Source organism: Vigna radiata, chromosome 4 (genome assembly GCF_000741045.1).
Source record: "Vigna radiata var. radiata cultivar VC1973A chromosome 4, Vradiata_ver6, whole genome shotgun sequence".
NCBI lineage: Eukaryota > Viridiplantae > Streptophyta > Magnoliopsida > Fabales > Fabaceae > Vigna > Vigna radiata.
The window spans coordinates 14,528,434-14,546,986 of NC_028354.1; the positions used below are offsets into that span (position 1 = coordinate 14,528,434).

At 29.6% G+C, this 18,553-nt stretch overlaps 1 protein-coding gene across 2 annotated transcripts; it reads left to right on the forward strand.

Annotated features, from left to right (window-relative positions):
• Positions 1-11,170: 11,170 nt before the first annotated feature.
• LOC106759269 (U-box domain-containing protein 33) lies at positions 11,171-18,457 on the forward strand. 2 transcript variants are annotated; one of them, XM_014642359.2, is made up of 9 exons: positions 11,171-12,152; positions 12,651-12,772; positions 12,846-12,967; positions 13,654-13,758; positions 14,527-14,959; positions 15,146-15,286; positions 15,761-16,288; positions 16,671-17,435; positions 18,049-18,457. In XM_014642359.2, the coding sequence occupies exons 1-9, from the start codon at positions 11,909-11,911 to the stop codon at positions 18,229-18,231; spliced, it is 2,643 nt and encodes an 880-aa protein (XP_014497845.1). In that variant the 5' UTR covers positions 11,171-11,908; the 3' UTR covers positions 18,232-18,457. The 2 variants fall into 2 exon arrangements, with proteins under 2 accessions (XP_014497845.1, XP_014497846.1); XM_014642360.2 differs by having other exon boundaries at positions 15,149-15,286.
• The last annotated feature ends 96 nt before the right edge of the window (positions 18,458-18,553 follow it).

The window sequence follows — 18,553 nt, forward strand, 5'->3', positions numbered from 1 at the left end:
TCAATTATAAAAAAATTATTAACTTCAATTGTAAAAAAAAAAAAAAAAAACTCAATTCAATTAGATTGGTATAGATATAAGAAATTTTGACCTAACCTATCATATAAGTTCTGTAAATAAAAATTTGTATGAGTGTGACCATAAAAATTTAACTAAATATAGTACAAATATTTAATAATTAATGGTACTTTTACACTAAATTTCCTTCGTGATGACTGTGACATAACCCATAACCCCATCATATTCCTTAGCATATTCCTCCGCATTAATTATGAATTTAGCATGTTGAAATTCTGATACCTGTTTTTTTATTACAAAATTATTATACCAAATTATTTGGTTGATTTAATAGATATTTTTAATTTTCTTTTTAATAGATATTTTCTTTTTATTTAATAGATAATAAAAATTATGTATGAGATTAATTTTCTTTATATTAAATATATAGATATTTTATTTATAATAAATAACATGTGAACTAGATTTAAAATAAATAAATAACAAAATAATTAAAAATAAAAAATAAAGATAAAATATATAAAATATTAAATAATTTTTATATATATATATATATATATATATATATATATATATATATATATATATATATATATATATATATATATATATATATATATATATAACGTTTTCCGCTAATATATACAAATGAAATATATTAAAATTTTTACAAATATAATTAATTATTAATTTTATAAAAACTTAATAAAAATATGATCAGATGAATTAATAAGCCTGTCTTATTATCTTCAGATAACATAAGTGTTATCTGAATTGTGAAAGCACCGGAAAAAAAAATGATAATTTGATCAATTATTATGTAAAGAAACTTGTAATTTTAGTTCTATATTTATTTTTTCAATTTAATAATTAATCGTAAGGGATGAAAACTCATGCATACGTGTGTTTACTTTTTTATAAATAATTTTTATTTATTTTGGAAAACAAAATTATTTAATAGATGATTTCTATTTATTTAATTTAGAAAATAGTTAAATTAAAAAAATATATAAAATTTAAAATTCAATTAAATTGAAATAAAATGATGACTAAATAGAAAAATTAAGATACCAGAAAAGAACTCTCTTTATATATAAGTATTATTCTTAGTCAATTAAAAAATTTGAATCTAATTTCATTTGCAACAACAATTGATAGAGTTTATACTACCTTCACCCAATTAATAATTTATATTACCAGTCAAAGACATTAAGATATTAACTGAGTCAATGATGTTATGACAACTGTACAGTCAGTCCACCTAGGTCAGTGTCATTTAAATACATATTTTATATTTATTGATAATAATCTTTTCAACGAAAAGTTCAATAAATATGTCACATTTATACTCGGAAAAAGAAAATCATTTAATTCATTTGACACAATAGAAAATAATTAATGAGTTTGGAGGAATTTGAATTTGAATTAAATAAGAAGTTAAATAACAGTATAAATATATATATATATATATATATATATATATATATATATATATATATATATATATATATATATTAAATAAGATTATTAAGCTTTTAAATTAGTTTAGTTATTTTCATTATAATTGCATGTTTCAGATATATACCATTGAGCTTAACTGTAGATAAAATTTTGGTTCTTGTTTTAACTTTTTTTGTTTTGTTTGGAGGTTATTTGTATAAAGTATTTCGATATTATAGTCAACAAATATTGGATCGTTCAAGTTATTAATGTGTATTATTATTTATTTATTTATTTTAAATCTGTATTTATAGATTTTAAAATAAGTTTTAGATTAATGACAATTTAATTATAATCTAATAGATAATAATTATATTTTATCTTAAGTTAATCAATATTAAAGTAAATTCTAAATTAATCATTATGTTAGTTGGTTATAATTACACGGACATGATTATATTTAAACAGTCTCAAAAATAATACGTAGTCATGTTTATGAAATTACTTATTGTTAGATTGTCTGATCTAAAATTCATCGATCCTACGATGAACAACACAATAATATAATCATTATTTTACATCACGATGATAATTTGAACATGAAGTCATGCATTCAAATACAATAGCCATTTTTTAATGTGTGTTTCAAATTGTGCATTTTGATTGGAGATTTTGTCTTTTTTTTAACATTTTATTGTTTGACTTTTGTTTTTGAACTCTTTGGATCACGTTCAACTTATGATGCACATTGTAGACAGATTGGAAAGTGAGGTTTGATTTTAAGGACTTCAATATTTTTAAGGTAAAAGACAAACATCTAATTTCTACATTTCATTCTCACAAAGAGAAGTGTTATAAGGGAAATTAAATAGTAGAAAGCGCGTTCCAGAATTTGTTGACTGAACCATGCATTTGCCTCCATAATATAATTTCTTTCTTAAACTAAATGGTAACTATGTTTATATATTTTTTAATTTAATTATTTTTTATGTTCATAGTGTAACATCCTAATTATATAGAAAGTATATATAATATAGACGTCATCAGTTATAATATTGTAAAGCAGTTAAGGACTTTGTAAATAAAGTATTAACCTTACAGTCATTCAGCATGACCATAATTTTAAAACTTTAAGTACAGTAGAGTATCTAAAAATATACGAAAGTAGATATGAATCCTAACTACACTAAGCAACATTGTCATCTCCCTCCAAGGCCTACTCACATCCAAGTGGATGATCATCGCAAAAGAAAACACCACACACAAGTAGACACAAAAACAAGCAAAAGGGTGAGCTAGTTATACAAAAAGCATACAATAACAGTATATAACATACAAGAGTCAACTTCAATCAAAGCAAGCTAAATCACACATCCTAACATGTTGTATACTAGACTTGACTCGTCCTGACTTAGAATAATAGTCAAGCTATGACAGGTCGTGCACTCCTGGTGACCTCTACTGCTTTGCAAAATCGTTGTCAATGGGTTTCACCCTACCACACTCACGAGGTTAGCCTGTTGTGAGCCTTGAGGAATACTAGAAGCTCCAAAGACTAAGACCTCCTGCTACTCCTCACGACATGGTTTAATCCTCTCTATTTGAGAATGATTGACCATTGGAGTTTCAGGATGAGCCCCAAGACTGAGCTCCTACTTTCATTCTAAACAGCTAAGAATCTCACCAAGAGATTCTGCACCTTGAAACTTTTACTTACCACTTTGAATCATACCTTCTTTGTTTTATATTCACCCACTTTTAACTACAACCAACATACATGTTTGAACTTCATAATACAACACTATAAATACTAAAGCATGCTTCACAAACAAGGTAACAAACCACTTAATCAAATACACAACAAAAGGAAATTAAACAACTAAACTCAGGACTTCTCGCAAAGCGCACCACCCTCGCCTAGCGAAACCAGAGTGGCTCGCATAGCGACACAGATCGCCTTGCGAATTATCTCGCAGGGATGCCAAACTTTAGGCATCTCGCATAGCACACCCAGATCGTTATGCAAAAGCCTAGACAGAGACCAACCCCACAAACCTTCTCACTTTGCGCCTAACTCGCCTTTTTAATTAAAATGGCAGTGGCTCTAGGCCACCACCAGTCGCACAACGACAAGATTTGCTATGCGAATGACCCTAAACATAGAACGTTCCCCTGCGAGAACTCGCTATGCGAAACCATTCGCATAGCGAGTTCGCATAGCGAGTCTGCATAATCTGCAGAACGCAAGTTCTGTAGAATTATGCACTACACCTCCTACCATTTCTAGCTCTCTTCCCCAATTTCTAAGACCCCTAATTCGTGATGTAGGCCTAATTAAACTTGTCTAACTTATTTTAAACATTCTTATAGTGATTCTTAAGTGATTAAGACTCAATTTCTTCCTTAGAACACTGATTTCCACAACTTAGGGGCTCAAATCCAATTCTAGACCTCATTTACCCGAAACTATCCCAACCCTCCATAAACACTCTAGACCTCATTTACCCGAAATCTCTACCTCACTTCCCTTAAACTGACCTAAAACACTACCCAATTACTTAACTTCCCATCTAAAAAATGCTACAACAGAATTTCCACCCCAATTGCTTCCTACACGTCCAATTACAGACTAATCTCATACAAATCAATTCATCAGCATTACATTACAGTTTTTTCAGATCCACAACTCGGCGTATACAACCCAATATACTTAAACCCTAACATGCAGCCCAAACAACACACCAATTCAAACTTCATCACACATACATATCAGATAATCAATTTAGAGAATATAACTAGCTCCCCTTACCTCAGTGATACACATCCCAGCTCACAGACGCGTCTCTACAGTACCTTGCGTTGTGAAGAAGACTCAACAGGACCCTACAGATCACCGAATTGGTGATAGAAACTATTCTTAGAGCTAGGATTGAGCAGAGAATTGAAAGAGAAAAACACAAAACACATGCAACCAGCAAGATTACATGTGCTAGGTTCAAGGACAATGGAGAAACGGGAAGAAATAGCTTACTTGCTAGAACCAGAAACTGTTCGGTCAATTACAGAGCCCTTTGCGCGGTGAACGTTTTATCACCTCCTGATAAAAAAATCTAATAGCTCAATAAAGGAGATTGTTATAGAGAAGGTAAAGGAAAGTAGAGTAAAACTTGATGAGGAACACAAATTTTCTCAAATAAATGAGAAGAACTTTAAATTCAATGTTTTTATGTTATCAGTATTTTATTATTATTTGCTCAACCTCATTATCTATTGACACGTGTGCATTTTCAAAACAAATTTTCTCTCAATCCTTACAAATAGTAAATTTCAAAATAATATATACCTTAATGAATTTAAAATGAACGTGTTATTCTTTTATAGAAGGTAATTTTTATAGAAAAAGTTGTAATCTTAAATAGTTTTTCATGAAATGATAAATTATTAAATAATAATTTAATAAAGTTATTTATTCATACACCGAAGTTCTTCACTAAAACGATTATATACAAACACACACAATGAATCGCCTTACCAAAACATGAGATGCTAAATATGCATAGACAAAATATCTTATTTTGTTCTCCTATGGAAACGAAAAAATATCACTTGTTTTTATCGATCGAATATATATTTAAATTTAAGACTTTTAAATTTAGCATTGACTTTATTTCTTAAATCGGTGTTTTATTTAAAAGTAATCAAAATATTAAAAAAAATCTTTAAATTCCATTCAAAATAATTAGTCAATTATAAGGACTGATTTAAATATTAAATTATAGTGGTTAATTTAATATTAATTTATAAATTTAAAATTATTGATACGTAAAATACTTTTTATTATAAATAAAAAATTGTAATTAATTTGTAAATTAAATTCTAAATTGGTCAATACTAATAGTTATTAAAATTTTATCTACTAAAATAATTAATATTTAAATTGGTCTTTAATTAATTTTTACCCACACACTGTTGAAAAAATCAATATTAAAAAAAATATAATTGTTATTTTGTTTAGAACGAATATTTTATTAGTTATGTTTAAACTATAATATTTTTTTCTCTTCTTACAATTTATTATGCTTATTAATTCAGAGTAACAAAATTATAAAAAAAAAAAATAATAATAATTTTAATGTAGAGCAGCGCCCATGAATGCGATCCAAATGTTATACAAGACTTATATATAAATTAACCTAATGTAGAAGAGATTGAATTGACCCATTTTTTACGGGTCAAAACAAAGTGGGTTGACCCGCATTACAATTTCTTTTAATTGGTGATTTGAAAAAATTGTATTTACTAGGTACCATCATGAATTTATATGGATGAAAACGTTTTTTCCTTATTTTAATTTATCAAAACACTTTTAATATATCATGTTATCTATAAAACTTATATTAATTTTTCTTTGGTCTTTTGATAACTTATTTTTGTGACCTACAATTAATCATTTATATATATATTTTTATAATTATTTGACATTTACTCCTTGTTATTTTGATATTCTTATTTGGTATTTATATAATTATAATTTTTTTTAATATTTATATTAAAGAAGAGAAAATATAAGTTCAAATTCTTTATTTAGTTTTTTATAATTTCTTGTGCCGATAAAATTTCACTAACATCAATATATATATATATATATATATATATATATATATATATATATTAAAAGATTTAATATATTTTAAAAAAAATTAAAATTAGTGTTCACTAATTATTTAATGTCTTTGTATAATAGAGAATCCAAACTCAAAAAACTGTATTATTTTAATATTAAATAGTTGATAATGTTATACTATATCTTGCTGTGATTTATATTTTTTATCATAAATTTATTTAATTAGTATTTAAAATAATAAAAATATAAATACACTAGTTTTTCTATAATTTTTTTCATGTTTATTAAATATAAAATAAATAAATAAACTTTTATTTCAAAAATAGGGTAAAGTATCCTACATGTGCCGCCTCCATAAGAGTACCTCTATACCAACAAGTAGAAAATAAATAAAAAAAATTGATTATAATTTATTTATTTTAATTTAAATACTCAAAATGTGAGATAGATGCTGAAAAATTAAAACTTGGAAAAGTCGATATCTTTGTTGTATTTGGTACCGTTGGTGAAACTATCAGAGAATGATGAGAGTTCCAACCGCCAAGGAAGCGCGTGGGCCCATCCTTACATTCCTTGAAGGTGGGTCTTTGGTGATTAATGAAGTAGACCTACCTATCTTGGAATTTTTATGTGTAATTTTACTTTCAATACTTTTCTGCATTTATAAGAGCATGTCTCATTTTGTTTTAATATGTGCATGAATACAATTTTATAGAAAATATCTTGATGCCATGGATTTAAATTTTTAATTTAAAAACTGTAATGTCCTTCTTTTTTTTTTTTGACATTTTCTTATGAGATAAATATGAATTAAATATTTGTTTATACTTGATTATATACTTTTATTCTATTTTATACGAGAAGAAATATAGACTAATTTTTTTAACACTTCCGGAAAAAAAATTGATTTGTAGATTTGCAGACTAGCTTACTATTTACATAAAATCTTTAATAAAATTATTTTTTTATTTAATTAAATTAATATAAATAATAATTTATATATTATTATTATTTAAAATAAGTAATATTCATAATTTTATAACTTTTAAGTACATTAAAAATAAAAACAGTTTTGAAGTGGACTTAAACAAGAGAAAAAAATTTATATTTAGATAATTTGATATAAATGAGTGAAATATTTTTAAATAATATTTCCTTAGAAAAACACACATAAATATAAAGGAAGGATTAAACATCTTATGTTATTTTGTTAAGAACTGAATTTTAAGTCTATTTTAACTTATAAAACTGGTTTATAAAATGAGATTTATATTCACCTATATATTATAAATTGATATTATCTTTAATCGATGTGAGACTTCCAATATATCTTTTATATATAGATATGCATAACTCGTCCAATATTATCATATTATCATGTATTGTTATACTTTCTTATACTAATACACATTTTATATGTTAATTTGTATAAAGTATTTTTTTTTTCTTAAAAGAGTCACGGGAATGATAAAATTTTCATACCTTTTAAGCATAATTTCAAAAATTCATTTTATTTTCTAAAAAAAAAATACCATTTGGGAATATTTTGTGTTTGGTGGTGTGCTCTCATAATAGACTTCTAAAAAAGTTTAAAGATTGTCTCTCTCTTTTTTTCACTTATTGATTCTATATATATAATAGTTGACTTAATAACATAAAAAATATTTTTCTTTTGATATGTTCTGAAACTATATTTTTCATATTTCACATGTGTTTATAAACTTGTTGAATTTATGATATGTTTAAAAGTTATTATATTTAAATGCAACTCGTTATTATACATGTCTATAGTTAGATATAAATTAGTCACATGCATTTGTAAAAAATGTATACGAACTTAAAGTAAAATAATTATTTATCTATTAAGAATTACTCGTAGCTTATATTCTAATTTAAAATATTTAGGTTGAATATTTTTTTTCTCAAATTATTTTAAAAATTATATTTCATCTCTAGACTAAACTAAATTATAAAATATTTTATTCTTGTATTTAATAAATGTCACGTAAAATATCTTCTCAATAATATGTTAAATTGAATTTTAAATGTGTTATTTACTGGATAATATTTTACACATGCCTTCTATAGAGTGTCAACAAAATATTTTATAATTTAATTTAAAAGTAAAATATAATTTTTATAATAATTTGTAAAAAAAATATATTTAACTATGTAAATATCATTAATATATATATATATATAATTACATTTGTGTATTTCTTTTGTGTTTTTTCATATTTTTTAATACTTACAATCAATTAGTTTGATGCAAACCTTACATGATTATTATTTAATTTTAATATTTTTGAAATACACAGACAAAAATATTAGAATCACAAAAATGTTATTAATTTAAATTACTAGTAAGAGAAAAAGTAAACTTAAATTTAAGATGAGAATATATCTATCCATGTTTTACACTATTTTAAATTAACAAAAGAAGTTTCCACTATTTGTATTTTTCTTGAACTATTTTATTGTAAATTTATTTCTTCTACACGATTTTTTGTTCACATTATAAATGAATAAACTATAACTCCAAAAACTTAATAAGTTAATAGTATTTTATACCATCATATATCATAATATCACAAAGATTAAATAAAAACATTAGTCGACACATTTTAAATACAACATAACCTACTATAGTCTCAATTCTGGATATGCATTGAATCAGATGCTCATGAAGTCCACACTTGTCATGTAATCATGAATAAAGTGTCATGAGTCAAAATTTACCAGGTCTCACTCATACCTTGGCAAGGTAAATTCACCTATAGCATCGCCAAAAAAGGATCTCGACCCTAAATTTCATTATGAGAACCTACCTCAACTCTTACTACCTAAACTTCATCATTTATTCGAGTATGTAAGTCTAGTAGAGTTACGATGACTTTAAAAGTAGATTCTCTACTTAATACGTAACATTATAATAACTATTATGACATTCCTCTTTAGGAACATCATAATCATACAATATACACAATTTGAATATACAAATCCTTTCATATAATTGGTACTCCTCATCATTTTCTCCTCATTCATATCACATAACACCAAATCGTCATGCTCTCATGTAAACTTTGTATTTCCACATTTTAAACCTTGCTCTATTCAATTAAGCATTATACAACACCACAACATCTATATACTAATTCCTTTCATCATATTACCATGATTTCCTTCTATTGCGGTCATAAAATCCATGGTATAATAATTCCTCAAAGATCATTTGCATTTCAAAACATATATCAAATACCACATTTAATACACTTGCTTAGCGAATTCACTTACTCGCTCAGTGAGCTACCTCTAAAAGGGTACTCACTTAGCGACTAAATGACTCGCCTTATGAGTCAAGCACTGAAACAATAATACATATAAATGTGTCCAACGAGAACATACTCGCTCAACGACAAATCCTTCCCCAGCTCTTTGCCAAACTCGAATATTTCACTCAACGAAAATTAGCTCGCACAGCGAGCAAACCTCCCCTACGTCTACTCAACTCAAATTTAACATTCACTCAATGGAAGTATGGCTCGCCTAACGAATTTGCATAACTCAAACACACAAATCTGCATAACAGAGAGCACCTTTAACTCTAATAAGTGTTCTCATAATTTATTTAAGTAAAAAATAATACTAATTCATTTAAAATGACTCGTTATAGGTCAAAGATACCATCCCACTTACTCACACTACATTTCACAACTCAATTACCAATTCAATATTTCATTCACACATCACAATTAAGCCAATCAATCCAACCATCTGGCAACACAACAATTGCATACTCATTTTGTAATATGCTAAATTTAAACTATATAAATCAAATGGTACAAAATAATATTAACTTCTCTTATCTTGCTTAAGCATCATCTTTAAATCACAATTATTCCTTACAACTTTATTTCTCACAAGATGTTATAACTACCTAAGTAGACAACAAATAATAGATTTAAACATATCATTACAATTACAACTAAACATATATTCACTTTAAGTTATTTTAAATCATATACATAAATCTTACATGTGCTTCAAAATGTTAAGGTAATTAAAAAATAAAACAAAAAGTAAACTTACTTTGTTTGATATTTTGATCAGTTAAAATATAGGTCTTTTACCACAAATCTACTAGTAATTTTTTATAGTCAAACATATAAGAAACAAACTCAGAAAATTATAAAGAAAATAAATAAAGTTTAAAAAATATTTTTAAAAATATAGGAACTTTTATTGAAATCTATTCATAGTTAAACTTTTTTATAAATAAAACAACGAGTCATTTATTAAAATCACTATGATTTTTAAATTATTTTCTAAGTACTTAAACTAATTCTTACAAAGAAAATGTCCCATAAGCTTAATAAATATTTATGGTTAGAAACCACTACATCTATCAAATACAAACTTCACTATATATTTTGTCCATTCTTTAATGTAAAAACTTACCGTCATCTTTATTCTTAACACTCTAACAAATATAAACTATCTCTCATGAAGAACCAATATATACAAACTTATATTTATACACATAAACTTAGACTTGTATCTGTTCAAAAGACTTTAAAATTAAAAAAAAAAAAAGATATTTTGTTTTATTCAATACCAACTAATAAAAAAGAAACTACAATTACACAAATATCATAATAATATTAAATAAAAAATATATCATATTATAAAATGAAGATAAACTATCAAAACAATAACATATATAAATATGATTGGTGGTGAATTCATATATTCTAAATCAAAATTGTTACGAACTCAAACAATCTCATAGTATAAATATGCATTGTTTCTCAAACTCATTATAACAATATTTTAATTATATATATATATATATATATATATATATATATATATATATATATATATATATATATATGGTACTTATGTGTTCTGTGCAGTACATCTAATTTATCTTTTATGAAATATTGTATAACATCTAAATTTGTCTATTATTTTTTTTTTTCAATTTTCAGTTCCTTACAGTTGCACCTAATAAATATGTGGTATGTGTGGCATTTTCTTATAATTTATCTACTTAATAGTTTAAAGTCAACACTGCACGTTCTCTTTCCATCTGTCTTTGAGAACTTTCTTTATTAACTTGAAGAGCTTATTCAGTTTGTAGGCTATACCACAATGATTTTGAGAAGGGTAACTCAAGGTTACTCTTTTCATGCTATTCATACTTTCTCAAGGTGAGGAGTGAGAGAGACCCTCCTGTCATATTTCCTCAAATTCTCAACAACACCATCAAAGTCTTCTCCTTTATATCATTTTCACGGCTTGCCTTTCCCACGACAATGAGTTTCTGTGAGAATTTGTGAATGGTGTTGGTGATAGAGACAAGGGGTTAAGGTTAATTTTTGTTTTGTTGTGTTTTTGTTTTTGTTTTCTGTCTCTTTGTTATTAGGGTGAAAGTTTTCTTGAGCATCTTATTTGCAAAATTGCACACAGAAAATTTCGATATGTTTTTGAGTTTTTTGAGTCCTAGAGAAAGAATTTTTGTTGGGTTTAAGAGATTCTGATGATTAATTTTTGGGTTTGCTATGGTGGTGAGAAATACAGAGACAATTACCAATTTTGTTGGGAGAAAGTTGAACTTTTTCTTGGGAGAAAGAGAGAAAGAGATAGAGTTGTTGATCATTAATTTTTGGGTTTGGTAGTTGGGGTGGGGGTATTTGTGTATTATTCAGAGATAATAACGAATTGTTGAGAGAGAGAGAGAGAGATTTTTTGGGAGAAAGAGATAGAAAGTTGAGTTATTTATTTATTTTTTAGTGGTTCAACTGTATTACTGCATCTCCTAGGATGGCAGTGGTGAGTCCTGTGCTTGCAACATCACAAAGGATGGGTTCTGTGAGGTCACCTTCTCATGCTAGTGGGGAAATTTTGGAGGAGCCTAATCCAGGTGTGGTTGATCAGCCAATCTATGTTGCTGTGGCAAAAGAAGTGAAGGAGAGCAGATCAAATCTGATATGGGCAATACAACACTCCGGAGGAAAGAGGATTTGCATTCTTTATGTTCATGTTCGTGCAACAATGATCCCCCTACGTATGTATATACTATGTTTCTCTATATGTATTTGTTCTTTGATTTCTTAAATTTCTTGATTCTTTATCTTGAAATTTTCTATCAGCTTAACTAACTCAACTTGGGGTCATGGTAACTGTTTGGTTTACAATGGATATGACCCTGCTTAAGTCGGGAGGGTCACTTTAAAGTGCACTCACTATTGCCAGTTAGAAATGGTCAGGTATTTGAAGTTAGAACCAAATAAGGCTCATAGAATAATCAGGCCAACTTCAGAAATCTAGTTATAAGATCATTATGTTCCATTTTTTTTTTAAGTTTTAAAGTCTGAACTTGAAGATGTTGTTGAGTGGTAGGTGTCAAATTGACCATTTGTTGTATTAGTTTATTATTGGAGTAGTTATTATCAGGAAACAATTTTGGGTTTAATGCATGCTAACTGTTGTAAATTCTCTCTGCCCTGCTGTATTTTCATTCATACATGATCATGATCTAAAACATCCATGTTCTTGTTTATAGTGGGAGGTAAATTCCCTACAAGTGCACTAAAAGAGGAGCAGGTTCAAGCATACTGGGAAGAAGAAAAACAAAACATGCATAGGACTCTGGATGAATATCTTCAAATCTGTCAACGGATGGGGGTAACTATTGTAATTCTATGAGCATGTGTAGTTTGAAAGTTTCTTAATATGCACTAATAACTTTCTGATATAGGTGCGAGCAGAAAAATTGCATATTGAAATGGATAGCATTGAAAAAGGAATTATAGAGCTTGTATCTCAGCATGGCATCCGAAAGCTTGTAATGGGAGCAGCATCAGATAAGTACTATAATAGGTAAGACACCAAATAACCTACCTCCAACCACAATGTTCTGTTCATTTTGACCCAAAATTTGATGATGATAATGTAAAAAGTATTGAAGATGGTATAGTGGTTATTTTTGTAATGAATAAGATAAATAAATTTCTATACTTGTGGACAGCATGCAAACAGCCATACTTTCTGGGGTGGATTTTTTCAGTGAATCATGATTGTTTGGATAGGCTTCTCCAGAAGCACTTTTAGAAGAGAAAAATAAAAAGAAAAAAAATGAAACGAACTTCTTCACTGGCTAAAATTAACTTATGCACAAGTTTGGAATAAGAATTTAGAGAAGATATACATGTGAGCTTCTACAAATTAGCTTATGGAGAAGCGTATTCATTTCTTCTTATTTCTTTTCCTAGAAATGCTTATGGAGAAGTATGTCCAATTTTATTTTGTCTAGTTCAGTGGCTTTTTTAGATGGATCTATACCTCTCCACTTTGATTGTATTGTCTCAAAGTGTTTTGGGTGTCTGGAGCTATCATATTCCTTTACCAATTCATATGCACGTGTAATTTTGCAGACACTGTGCTCTCTTTTGTTTGTTCTGACAATCAACTAGTTATATCTTTTGATAACTTCCCTATTTTTGTATCTGTTTGTTTTTATGAAATAAATATTATGTTATGATGAGCTTATTTGCATGACATTGTAGGAGAATGATGGACCTTAGATCTAAGAAAGCCATATATGTGTGTAAACAAGCTCCAGCTTATTGTCACATACAGTTTATCTGCAAAGGGCACCTTATACACACAAGGTATGTGAAATCTGAAAAAGATTAATGTGTTTTGATATTCATGTGTATAGTGTCTTATGAAAGATAAAAGTAATTAAGAAGGAAGGTTTGTAGTCCTGGGAATACTATGTTTAAGCACAGTTTTATCTCATTTCATTATTTCAGTTTCTATTTTGTATTTATTTCCTTGTAGTTTAATTTCTTTTATTTTTAACTGTAATCATGTAGCTTATAAATGTTAGGATGAATCTCCCCAGACGGATCTGTAGCTTGTACTCATTATCAGAAGATAATAAATAATACCCAATTCTTAATCTCCTTTTTCAAGATGGTATAAGAGCTTCGGATCCTAGGGACTCTACTTCTGCATTCAAACCCCAGAGGTCATCATTGCAGCTGATTTTATTCGTCTATTCAGTATATAGCACCTTCATTGCATTCAGGACTTAGATTCAACACTTTAATTGCCATTGGAACTCATTGCCACCATTGTCATCACTGGTTTCTTCATGTTATTTACTTTCCTTTTTTCAATTGTGATTGTGCAAAACTATAGCCTATAAATATTAGGATCATTCTCCATGTCTATATAGTCTATTCATATTATCAAATAACAAAGTACAATTCCTAATATTCTTTTCCGAGTTGTTAAGCTCTAATTCTTTTTTCAACTCTTGATATAACTAACTTGTATGGTATTATGTGCTAAAATTATCCCTCCAATAGTGTCTTTGCACTTGGATTAGATCATTTCTGGTACTGATTTACTGATGTAACATATTAACTCAGGGATCACAGTTTGAATGAAGGTAATGTAGAGGTTGCATCTCCTTTGGTGCAGCAAGTGCCAAACTCTGTGAGAACTTTCAGATCACAGTCTGTTACACTGGGGCAAGGTCGCCGAGGAAATCTAACCAATGATGCGCGCAGACTAAGGTCTGCCAGTGATGGACATGTAGCAACCTTTCCAGCTGTTTCTTCTCCAGAAGAAACTGTAGGGTTTTCAACTCCACGTGACAGGATGGGTACAGAAGTAAGTTCTGATGAATCAGAGAGGCTGTCAATGATGAGTCCTTCTGGCTTGTCAATATCCTCTGAGAGTGCAGTTGATCTAGCTTTGACCCCAGGATTAATTACTGAAGGCAGTGAGAATGCATTAGAGTTGACTATGAGTCAGCTGGTTATAGAGGATCTTCATCATTCATCTCCTCCTAGTACACTGGTATACACAAATGTTATTTTCTTCTTTTTCAGCAATGACTGCCTATTACAGAGCATGTGCATATATTTTGTATTGTAAAGTTTGGAATTGATGATGCATTTTTACTTTCTAAATTGTAAATGAGGAAAAGATTTTTAATTCCCAAGCTTTATGCTGATATTTTTGGAAAAATTGATTGAACACTAGCAGGATGGTGGAATAGATGATACTATCTACGACCAGCTTCAACAAGCTATGACGGAAGCGGAGGATGCTTCACTAACTGCATATAAAGAAACTGTTAGACGTAGGAATGCTGAAAAAGAAGCCTTTGAAGCTATACGCAAGGTAGTTATTTGGTTGTTGAGTTCTTATTTTACTTCTTCAGTACGTACATGATCATGTTTATCAGTCCCTAGTTAAACAAGGAAGGATCACATACGAAGCAACCTTAATAATGCTAATGATCATTTGAATGAATAGGTGCAAGGACACTGGGCAAAAGAGTGTTAGTTAAAGTAGTGACTGAACAAAAAATAGAATTGAAGGGGGAGGGGGAGGGGGAGGATATTCATTCAAATTTGTTTCATCTATAAATTGAGCATCTGTTGTCTGTAAAAGGGGAAATCCTTGGAGGAGAGTTATCCTTCCTGTTCCCATATCCTTTGTGGTCAAGAAATACAATCTCTCTTTTCTTCTATTTTCTAATCTGGGTTCCTAACAGTAGGAATCATTTTAAGTTATATTATCTAGTGATAGGCCAATGTTGCAGCTCCATACCACCTCTAATCCTTATTAACGTTTGAACTGCCCAATTGACAGGCTAAAGCTTCTGAAAGCTTATATACGGAGGAGTTGAACCTGAGGAAATTGGCAGAGGAAGAACTTAGGAAAGAAAAAGAAGAACTTGAGAATGCTAAGAGACTGAGAGACAAAGTTAGGGAAGAACTCCACCTTGCCCTTGATCAGAAGGCATCTCTGGAGAGTCAGATTGCATCATCTGAACTTATCATAAAGGAGCTGGAGCAGAAGATTGTATCTGCTGTGGATCTGTTACAGAGCTACAAGAATGAACGAGAGGAATTGCAGATTCAGCGTGATAATGCTTTGAGAGAGGCCGAAGAATTGAGGAAAAAGCAAGGAGAGGCCTCAAGCTCCCATGTCCCTCAATTGTTCTCAGAATTCTCATTTTCAGAGATTAAAGAAGCAACAGATAACTTCAATCCATCCTTAAAAATTGGTGAAGGTGGATATGGAAGTATATTTAAAGGTGTCTTGAGTTACACTGAGGTGGCTATAAAAAGATTGCACTCTGACAGCATGCAAGGACCCTTGGAGTTTCAACAGGAGGTAAGGTGGTTTGACTTTTATATGATAGTCTAAAACATCTTATTCTAATCATCGATAAATCATTGGTGTGCTGGATGTAGAACTTCTGAAAACACCCGTGTAAAAGTCCAAGAATAAAATAAAGTTGGCCTCAACTGATCTTTCATTGATATAAGAAAAAAAAAACTGAGGAGCTAGTAGCAAAAAAGTAATAGATTTTTTAGGTTCTCCTAAAATCTAAATTCCTATGTTTTGCATATTTTTTTTGGAACTTCTGTTTTTTGGTTCTTGGTATAATAATGTATTATCAATCTTGTCTCTAAGGGTATGAATGAAGGGTTTATAACCTAGATTTTTGTAAAATGAATATTTTTTTTTATCCCCACTTTCGGTTTTGTATCAGGTTGATGTGCTGAGCAAACTAAGGCATCCCAATCTTATCACACTCATTGGAGCCTGCCCAGATGCATGGGCTCTTGTCTATGAGTATTTACCCAATGGAAGCCTCGAAGACCGCCTTGCCTGCAAGGATAATACCCCTCCATTATCATGGCAAACTCGAATCCGTGTTGCTACTGAACTATGCTCTGCCCTCATCTTTCTCCATTCCAGTAAACCTCACAGCATAGTTCATGGTGACTTGAAACCGTCCAACATTCTCCTTGATGCAAACCTTATTAGCAAGCTTAGTGACTTTGGAATATGTCGTATATTATCGAACTGTGAGGGTTCCAGTAGCAATTCTACAGAGTTTTGGAAAACTGACCCAAAGGGAACATTTGTCTACATGGATCCTGAGTTTCTTGCCTCAGGGGAACTTACTCCGAAGTCAGATGTTTATTCATTTGGAATCATATTGTTGAGATTGTTGACAGGGAGACCAGCCTTGGGAATAACAAAGGAAGTGAAATATGCATTAGATACTGGAAAGTTGAAATCCCTTTTGGATCCTGTGGCTGGAGACTGGCCATTTGTGCAGGCTGAACAATTGGCTCGCTTGGCTTTGAGATGTTGTGATATGAACCGAAAGAGCCGTCCAGATCTTTATTCTGATGTCTGGAGGATACTAGATGCAATGAGAGTTTCTTCTGGAGGCACAAACTCCTTTGGACTAAGTTCTGAAGGACTTTCACAACCTCCATCATATTTTATTTGCCCAATCTTCCAGGTAACTTGCTCTGTCTACCTTTGTTTTCTGCCGTTGTAGAATCTCTGCCCCAATGAACACTTGTCTAAGGAAATGAAACTCATCCCAATTCTCATTTCATTTCGAAGTGGACACAAATTTCATGCTTGTATTTTCCTATTCTTCTTTATTTATTTACTTTATTCTGTAACATATTTACTTCACTTACCATTACCACCAAGCTCAACGCAAAAGTAAGATTACTGCCTTTTGTCTTGGAGGTCATGCCTTCAAAATACTGGAAAAACAGCTTCACAGGGTTGCCCCTTTTCAGGATTTGACACCTCTGAAGTTAAGGCCTATTTTTATGGAATAAAGTAGGTAGTTTCAGTCGATGATCAGAAAATCAGTGGAGAATATTATGTATACAAACATAACAAATCATGGATGTATTGAATTCTCAACGGAATTTTCTCACGGCTGATATTGCCTATTTTACCTTCTAAACTGAGTTGCTCACTTTAGAGTCAAATCCCTTCTTTATATCTTTATTTTCTTCTCCTTCAATATATCTTCCAATCAGTGGAATGATACATCTTTGAATATAAAGCTGCCATCTAAGAAAATCCTCCCTGTATGTGTTCCTACTTTGCAGGAAGTCATGCGAGATCCACATGTAGCAGCAGATGGTTTTACTTATGAAGCTGAGGCTATACGAGGATGGCTTGATGGTGGTAATGACAACTCACCAATGACTAATGGTAAGCTTGCACATCACAATCTTGTTCCCAATCGTGCTCTTCGCTCTGCAATCCATGACTGGCTTCAAAACCACTGATCAAGTGCATTATTTTTCTCCCATTTTAATTGAACTGTATATCTATTGTTTGTAGACATTCTAGGAAAGAAAGTTATCATTTCATTTTGTTAGCTTGTATCAGGTTCTTCAATCACACTTTATACCTATCCTCTTGTATAGGTTAGATAACAACATGATTATCCTACAATAGTTGTACAGTACACATTATAGAAGATATATATCAGAACTGTTCTTTGTGTGATGATCTTTATTTTATAAGGAAATTGTGAGTCATGTGAAGATTTCTCCAAACTTGATAGCAGCAACAGTGTTATATATATAACATGAAAATCTGAAATGG